A 9,844-nucleotide genomic window follows, 5' to 3' on the forward strand; every position below is an offset into this window, starting at 1 on the left:
CTTGCTCGAAGGTCATACTCCCGTTCGTCCAGTTACTCGTTGGACTCAAGGAGGGGGAGTGTATGTAGTGGGAGCAGCCGGCGGAGCGCAAAACACTCGAGATACACACCAGACAGGTACTGAACCATTTGAAACTCCACTTCTTCCACACAGTGTGCATTAGAAGCAGTTATTAAACTCAGTCTCACAGGAGCCACGTGTGGTATTCATGTCTTTCTGAAAGGACCCGGGAGAGAAAAAGAGGCTCCAGCTCCTGCGAGAAGCAATCAAAGCGAGGCAGGAAGCGAAGCAGGAGGAGAGCCTGTTCACCCATGAGGAAAAGGAGAAGAGATTCGCCCAGCCATCTCGAGGCCCGGCGAATTACAAGGTCATTTCTGCACCTGCATAGCAGTATCAGCTTCACACATCTATTGAAAGTACAGTGCTGAATGTATAGAAGCTGATCTAGTGTAGCGCATGAATAAGATCAGGGTGTCTTTTCAATGACAACTGCCTCTGTGAATCAGGGAGGGATTCAGTACGACACTGACCGTCCGCATGATAATAAGTGACATATAACACTGCAGGCCAAACTTAGGTAATGATGCATTTAACAATTAACAACAGTTTACCTTTGTTTATCTCAAGTTCATAATTTCATGATAACAGCACTTACAGTTGGCCAGGGCAGATCTAGTATAGCAAACCGTTCATGAATTGAGCTGTGGCAAAGGTGGCATCCTATGATGGTGTCACATTGAAAGTCTCTGAACTCTTCAGTACGACCCATTCTACTGCCAGTCTATGTGGAGACTGCATGGCTGTCTGCTTGATTTTAAACGCCTGTTAGCAATGGATGTGGCTGAAACACTCAATAATAAAACTCAATGATTAGGAATTAGAGCTTTTGGCCAAATAATATAAATGCACCAAAAGCTCAAATTAGAGACAAAGAAAAATATTACTTAGTGCTGCCCTCTATAGGTGATTGCACCAATATAAGAATTCCAACATATTGTCAGAAATGTAAAAAATAAAACAATGCATTAATCTAATGTAAAAAATCAAATTTGTAAAAATATTTTAATTAAACTTTAAATTAAACCAATCAATATAGCACAGAATTAGTCAAATCTTGATTTCAGAGTAAAAAAATGTATTTAGCCCAAATATCTGTATCGTAACACCCCTAGTTAGGAATTACAACTCCTGTTATTTTTATATTTTTATATTTTATTTTTTATAATGTGTCAGGATGAATGCATTTACTGCTTTCTTTCAGCTTTTCATTTCAACGCTGTTGGAACTCTTCACCTCCCCTCAGGTGACTCACTTGCTTAGGAATGTGATTTAGAACCACTGAACTAACAGCTGTCCTCCACATTTTCTCTCCATATCTTCTTTACATGCAGTGCGAGGAAGAGACCGATTCCTTACTACCGCCCCAGTCCCTCCTCCTCCTCGTCCTGCAGCAGCCTGTCCTCCTGGAGCCTGTTCTCTCTGACCCGCAGCCCAACTCGCAGCCCGACCCGCACCCGCAGCAGGAGTCCCAACCGCAGCCGGAGCCGTAGCCGCTCTTCATACCGCAGTTACAGCCGCAGCTCCTCTTGGAACTCCCTTTACAGCAGCCGGAGCCGCAGCCACAGTCGCAGCAGGAGCTATGATTCGCTAGCTAGCCGAGCTCGTCGTTAATACACAGACTAAAGCTGTGGGGAAGGTTTCAAAACCAGATTTTCCTCAACAAAACAATAAAAGATTGCAAGAAGTCACTGCAGTCGGGTTTGGGACTCCAGTCGGTGACAGTCAGAGAAGACTGAGCCTTTCTTTATTCCATTCTGTTATGTTCCAAACTCTGCTTAAAGCCGTTTTCTACAAGGGGAACAAGGAAGAAAAGGAAAGAGACATTTTTCTTTTTTTGGTGGATTTTTTTCCTCAATTTTCTCCCCAACTGAGTCATTTCCAATTCATCCACAAGTTAGGCCTCCCTAACACACAATACTACCAGCATTAGGAGGCTAGGATGCATCACTGGACAGCCGAACGCGCTCGGAGGAAAGCATCAACCACCAGTTCTGTTACAACAGCTAACAGACGCCTGCGCTGACTAGAGTCGCACTGAGTGATGGTGGGGGGGTGGTGGGCCGTCCTACCCACCCAGACAGGGAGGCTAATCGTGCACTCTTGAACCCCCGGCCACGAATGGCTGTAGAATCACCAGGGATCAAACTCGTGATGTCTAGACGAAAGGGCCAACACTTCGATGGTTGCACCTCTTGGGAGGAGAAAGAAACATTTCAGCGTCAACATGGCTTGGACGGGACGTTACTGCTGTTCTTCGTCAAACTGGCCATTTGTCGTTGATTCTCTCATTGCTTTTGGATAGGCCTCACTTGCTGCAGTCACAAGTTGGTAACCTTGAGAAAAGCACAATTTTACACAGATCTTTTTTTCTTTTTGCACCACTTTCTGTTTTTATTTCCCTTTTCCTTTAAGGATCATGTCAGAAATGTTCAAGACGAGAGATATATGGCCTCCATAACAGGTTTTACTGCATGCAGGGTTTCTTTGACACCTGCATCACACTCGCGCTCGCTTTGAAAAATGTGCCAAACATCCGCCCTGTCAGCCCAAATGCCAGAGGTATTTATCTTCTGCCGAAGTGGAAAACAATTCAAATGTCAGTGGTTGTTACGATGACGAGGGTTATGATGACAGTGATGACGGACGATCCGGATGCAGCATGTTCTTCAGTGGCGAAATCCCATTTGTGCATGCATGTCTCCTTTTGTGAGGAATGTGTATGTTCCGAATGCGTGACTAGTAGAGGCCCTTAATACCGAACGCGCAAATTCAGTGTTTCAATGGGTAATTGACCACAAAATTGGTCCTCTGATCACGAAATGGCCAACTGATCACAGATTAGTCGTCATGAAATGGGTAACTGGGCACAAAATGGGTAACAAGAACAGCCTGTTTGCTTCTAAGAGAGATTTAAAAAGAGACTCGACGACGGTCGTGTAATAATTCACGACTGTTTTTGGTCCATAAAACCAAATATAGTGGTTTTTAGTTTTTTTTTTCAAATTCCACAATTAGTCTAACATTCTAACTTATTCTAACTTATTTTATTTACACTTTTATTGTGTTTGGCATTTTTTATTTATTTGTCACGTCATTTTATTCCACCTTTTGTTGTACTTTCGACTTCTGTTTTGCTATTTCATCTCAGGCTTATCTCAGTTCATATGAGCGGCAGCCTTTTTGACAAATACTTATTTTATTATTTTATTGTAGCGTATTTATTATTCATTTTTTTATGATGATTTATCAGGTGGAAGACCTTGCGCTCGACGCAGGCGTTTATTTTTTCATTATTTAAAGCCTATTATTTATTTACTTATTTATTTATTTTCCTCAGAGCAGATGTGCGTGTCTCACTGGTCGAGCAAATGAAGTTGTGCGTGAGTTCGTGCATAATGATAATTGACATAATCTGGTGTTTATGAGTGTTATTTATTGAAATGCAGCTGTACATTTGAGTGCACAAAGTTACGAACCATTATCTTCGAAGAAAAAGTGAGCTGTTCTTTATAGGCCACGTGATGAAATAAACCCTTTTCATCACTAGAATCATCGCTATTATTGGAAACTATCAGCTTCCATTCATTGTTCGACACTTTGTGTCGTGGAGCTGTTATTTTCAATTGTTATTGACCCTTGGCATGATTATCACAGGCGCTCTCCGGCTCTATGCATTGTAAATAGTGAAATATCATTATGTTACTTGTTCTGCCGTCACCTGTACAGAGATTTATGGGAAAAGAGGACATGCTGAAGGAATGTGACGAACAAATATCAATGCAGTTTCTCTCCTCTCCCTGTATGTTTAGCGCGCCAATCTGTAAATCTGTTGTGTAAATACGTGAAGGTATAGCGTGACTATGTAGGCATGTGTGTGATTTATTGAAATGGAGTGATGGCAAAGAATTAACCGACTGTTTGCTGACTAGGCTGACTGTCTCATGTACATAGCTATGGTACAATGATATATTTTTGACGTCTGTTCAGTCTAAATGTAAAAAAATACAAAAAAAAAATTGAATTTCTCTGTGAATTTCACAATCAGATGGAAGTTGTTTCTCTGGTCACACCAGCGTCGTCTGTATAGCTTGATTTTCATAGTGTTTGTCAATTAACATGAAAGGACACGCTTCTGTATCTCGCCAGGCTTTTAATGACGGCTGATGAGAACTATTTGTACTATACTCTTCCAGAAATAAGCTTATTATTATTATTATTCCATGTGATTCAGCAAAGCAGCCAAGTTTGTCTAGAACAAATGTACTACTGGGCTGGGCGATATATCGGTTATACCAGTGTACATTGATAATTACACACCGTGATAATACATTTCGAATTTTCGACAATATTTTTAGCAAAATATTTAATATATAATGGTAATTATATCCAAATTATGCCCATACAATAGCAGCATCCCTTTTGCATAGCAGTTTGTCTTATGTTTGTGCACTTTAAGACACTAATTTTATACAGATAAGAAAAGCATGTCAAGTTTTTAAAAAGATAAAACGCATATTAATTAAAAGTCTGAAATGGATTGCATAAAGTTTTTCATCAACTCAGATTTATGCTTCGTACGGATTGTCATGGATGTACCCAAACAAATGTGTGCCATGACTGTGTTGCACATGACAGAGCACAAAAGCTTGCACGACAAACAAAACAGTGTGTTTACATGCACTTTATGATCTGATAAATGCAGAAAATCGGATTTTGTCCGTAATCCGATCAACATGTTCACATGCACTTGAGTAATCAGGTTGTTTGAAATCTCTGGGTCTACATGAGTCAGGCAGTAATCAGATTTCTGTTTTACAACCAGCCAATAAACTCACAGAAGAAGACGTGACACAAACGGTTTTAAAACTTCCCTCCACTTTACCTGGAACTGTGAACATACATCATCTAGAAGATGAAGAGTATTTACACCATACGTAGAGTTCGTTTCAGCATCGCTCCAAAAGTGCTTTGCTGCCATCTTGTGGTAACGCTGCTTGCTTATTTCTGGTACCGCGGTCTGTTTTCACGCATGCGCAGACTGAGAAGTCTGAAAGAAATCAGAGTAAGAGTTCACAGCTCTCAGAAATCTGATCACTGAGCTAAAATCCAGCTCTCGTTATCAGATTTCTTAATCAGATTTCTAGACCTTACTCTGATCTAAGAGTGTGCACATATAATCGGATTATTGAGAGCATGTAAACACACTCATGAACTATAAAAATGCAGGAGTTAAAGAACACATGGTGGGTCGTAGCTGAAGGGCTGAGGAAAGAAGGTGATTAGATTAGTACAACATAGTGAATGTTTATAGCTGTTTATCTATGAACGTAATCTGGCTGTTCATGTTTGGCCTTTTTTGTAAACAGGGTGTTCAGTTGCAGTTCCTAAAGCAGCACTATGTGATATTTATTGTAAAAAAGTGAAAGAAGTAGCATTACTGAGTATGCTGGAAAAAGAACACACTAAAACATGATGGGTGATGGAAGTCCCGGCAACAGGGAAATTTCACCTCCACATTTAACCCATCCGTGCAGCGAAACACCACCTACACACCAGTGAATGCACACACACACACACACACACTCACACACTAGGCGGCAGTGAGCACACTTGTCCAGGGCAGCCCTATCCATGGTACCCGGGGAGAAGCTGGCGGTTAGGCGCCTTGCTCAAGGGCACCTCAGTCACGTACTATCGGCTCAGTGGATCGAACCAGTGACCTTCCGGTCACAAGGCTGGTTCCCTAGCCTCCAGACCATGATTGTCCCTGAAATAAACAATTAAAAGTCAGAGGTACCAGGACGGATTTGGCAGGAGTTCTGGACCGTGTCATACGTCTTAATGTATTATGTCAATTACACAGGTGCAAAAATGAGATCCAACTCAATGTTTATGTCTCAAATTCAAAACCAACATAATACTGAATGAATTATACTTTGAATTCTCTTTCAATGCTCTCACAAACGTCAGAGTCATCCACTTGCGAGGGTCTGATGCACAAAATGTTCATCACATTGCATGCAGTTACATGTTTCCGCCAGAGGGGTCTCCAAATCCCCAAATCCTACATCGTGTTGCTTTAATAGATATAACTGATATAAAATCATATTAAACTTGATGTGAAGATTCCCCTTCATTTAAAATGACATCTTTTCTTTTTTTGTCCAAAAAAAGCACTTTGTGTGAATAGGACTTTACTCATGGTATCCAGTGTCCTCAATTAAAAACATTCATATGCACATATTCACATATTATCGTACACGAAAATGTAGGTTTAAGTAATGTTTTATTAAAAAATCATATTTGATGTGAAAATGTACATCCATGAGCACAACTTTCCAAACTGGTGTGCGAATGCCAATGTGTGCTTTTGTTTGAAATAAATTGCTGCTGTTGGAATAAAACCTATATTTCCAAAATGGACACTTTACAGGAGAAGGAAAAAACATACCTTTAATGAAAGTCTATGGAACCAGAATTTTTTCCAAGCAATTTTGGACCATTTCTTTTGGTCCGTTCATCATGAAATTTACAGACAGTGCAAAGAGCAACAGATATGTTCAAATTATGTCACAAACTGAAAAATGGAGATACAAGGTTTTGTTCTGACAACAGCGAATTTATCAAATTTAGAATGAGATTTTAGAAATGAGGGCCCAGAACCTGACAGTTTGCTGCCAGGCATCTAATTTGGGTTGTTTTGGGAGATTTTGTTGCATAAAAAAACATAAAAAATATAATAATAGTAGTAGTAATTTACAATACGGTGTAAAGTTCTCTTCAGTGATTTTAAGAGTAGAAAACAGCACAAAACAGTCCAAGCAAAATAAGCCAGGTCAGGTTTGTAAGACATTCTTACAGAGTAGCAGCACTCAGAATGAATGGTCTAATAACTTTGTGCTAAATAAAATATCATCTGACATTGAGATATATTTGAGAGATATCATGATGTTGAGTTTGATCGATATCGCCCAGCCCGGCTCTCCCGCTGAAACAGAAAGTGAAAGGATGTATAATGTTTTAGGTAAAAGAAACAGTAAAAGAAAATGAAGGCCAAGGGTGCTTCATCCTTGTCTTTAACACTGCCGAATTACAGCTCACATCATGAAGGATGTTCTTTACATTCAGACATTGTGTTGAAGAATAAATGATCAAGGTAAAAAAAGGACAGAAATGATATTAATACTGAAGTGAATCCCCAGCCCTGCTTTCCCCTGTACTCTACTGTACTCTACTGTACTGTACTATATGCAAAATACTGTGTGTGTCTTAGATTATGAATGTGTAACCCTAACCCTCAAATGAGTACTTAGTCTTCCTCTGTTGTCTGAGTCTGTAATTAAAATGAGTCAATAAATAAATTATAAACAGATTTCAACCCAAATCTATGCTTTGGTGTCATAGAATTGTTGTAATTATCTTTATGGACACAACTGAGGGGGGTCAGATTACTGAAGGTCAGTATGCTTTGATAAAATGAGATTTATATTAAAAGCCCTGTACACAGGCAATACAACCACGGGATAACACATTTAACCTCTTATTCTCCAGGGTATATTTTGGTTATTCCATCTGAAGTCACGTGAACAAATCATAAGGCAAATTATTCAGTAACTATGAAATAAATGCAAATGTTTATTTATTTATTTATTTATTTTGTGAAAGCTCCCCTCAAATGAACAGAACATGTGGTTTATGATCACTCATATCACTACACTGTGTGCACAATTATTAGGCAAGTGAGTATTTTGCCCATATTATCATCTTTAGGCATATTTTCTAACTCCAAGCTGGATAAACTTGAATGCTTAATGGATTTAAGCCTAGCAGGTGATGTGTATCTGTGTAATGAGGGAGGGTGTGGCCTAAGGAGGTCAACACTCTATATCAAGGTGTGCATAATTATTAGGCAGCTTTTTTCTTCAGGCAAAATGGGCCAAAAAAGAGATTGAACTGACTCTGAAAAGTCAAAAATGACCAAAAGTCTCTCAGAGGGATGCAGAACTCTTGAAATTGCTAAGATATTGGGGCGAGATCACAGAACCATCAAATGTTTTGTTGCAAATAGTCAACAGGGTCGCAAGAAACGTGCTGAGAAAAAAAGACGCAAATTAACTGCCAAGGATTTGAGAAGAATCAAGTGTGAAGCCACCAGGAGCCCATTATCTTCCAGTTCTGTCATATTCCAGAACTGCAGCCTAGCTGGAGTACCAAGAAGTACAAGATGTTCAGCGCTCAGAGACGTGGCCGAGGTAAGAAAGGCTGAAACCCGACCACCACTGAACAAGACACATAAGCTGAAGTGTCTAGACTGGTCCAAGAAGAATGTGAAGACAGATCTTTCAAAGGTTTTATGGGCTGATGAAATGAGAGTGACTCTTGACGGACCAGATGGACGGGCCCGTGGCTGGATCAGTAACAGGACAGAGCTCCACTTCGAGTCAGACGCCAACAAGGTGGAGGTGGGGTACTGGTATGGGCTGGTATTATTAAAGATGAGCTGGTTGGACCTTTTCGGGTTGAAGATGTTCTCAAAATCAACTGCCAAGCCTACTGCCAGTTTTTAGAAGACACTTTCTTTAAGCTGTGGTCCAGGAAGAATCTGCATCTTTCAAAAAGACGATGATTTCTATGCAGGACGATGCTCCATCACATGCATCCAAGTACTCCTCTGCATGGCTCGCCAGTAAAGGCGTTAAAGATGAAAAACTTATGACGTGGCCCCCTTCCTCACCTGACCTGAACCCAACTGAGAACTTGTGGGCAATTCTTAAACGGGAGATTTACAGTGAAGGAAAACAGGACACCTCTCTGAACAGGGTCTGGGAGGCTGCGGCTGCTGCTGCACAAAAAGTTGATCGTCAACAGATCAAGAAACTGACCGACTCCATGAATGGAAGGCTCATCACTGTTATTGAAGAGAAGGTTGGCTATACTGGTCACTGATTTTTTTTTATTTCTCAGAAATGTTCATTGTAAAGTTTTGAGTTGTTTGTTTATAATTCTCACTTGAACAGATGAAAATAAAGTGAGATAATGTGTGTTTTTCATTTAGCTGCATAATAATTCTGCACCATTATAGTTGCCCAGTAAATGTGCACATCTAGATATTCTCCTAAGAAAAACAAAACCTCACTTTATTTTTCTTAAACATTCATGTTTGAGGTTTATTAACATTTCGGATTAAGCGAGAGCGCTGTAGTTGGTCATTAATAAAAAATAATCCTCAAAAATAAGACTTGCCTAATAATTGTGCACGCAGTGTATATGCTCACAATTTACTGCTGAAAACCAAAAATCTCAGACGCTCTTTGTGTTATTATATAAAAGTAATGTTTCCAGAGCAGATCGTCGTCTGTTTATAGTTTAGAGCCCAGATTTAGGGAAAAATGTGAGTTCAGCTTCTTTGATTATAAGGGTTTACAATGACATCACCGTCTATTAGACTGGAGAGAAGAGCTACAGCCTCACACGACGACCAGCTTCTGAATGGAGCTTATGAAATATGAAAGTTATGAAGAGCATGACGAGTTGCGTTTTGGACCCACCGGTGGTCTCAAGGAGTTCAAGAGGCTACCAGATTTAAACCTATGTTGATGCCATCACATTGCATGGCAGAAAGATAGAATATCAAGCAACAAATAAACTCATTTAAAGCTAATATACTTACTAACAAGGCGCCTCAGGGCTGTTGATGATCGTTAGGTTGTATCGCCTTTAAGTCTGATACACAGCATATGTGTTTGCATATTGAGGGTCAGTTTCTTGGACAGAGTTTTAAAGG

The 9,844-nt window shown here is 40.0% G+C and overlaps 1 protein-coding gene across 1 annotated transcript in view; it reads left to right on the forward strand.

The window, feature by feature from the left end:
- srrm4 (serine/arginine repetitive matrix 4) overlaps positions 1-5,479 on the forward strand; it is a 115,565-nt gene extending 110,086 nt beyond the window's left edge. Inside the window, exons 11-13 of the mRNA XM_017711186.2 lie at positions 12-116; positions 224-367; positions 1,392-5,479. Coding sequence (XP_017566675.1) covers positions 12-116; positions 224-367; positions 1,392-1,671 — 529 coding nt within the window. The 3' untranslated portion in view covers positions 1,672-5,479. The remainder of the gene's footprint in view (positions 1-11; positions 117-223; positions 368-1,391) is intronic.
- The last annotated feature ends 4,365 nt before the right edge of the window (positions 5,480-9,844 follow it).

Source organism: Pygocentrus nattereri, chromosome 20 (assembly GCF_015220715.1).
Source record: "Pygocentrus nattereri isolate fPygNat1 chromosome 20, fPygNat1.pri, whole genome shotgun sequence".
Classification (NCBI taxonomy): domain Eukaryota; kingdom Metazoa; phylum Chordata; class Actinopteri; order Characiformes; family Serrasalmidae; genus Pygocentrus; species Pygocentrus nattereri.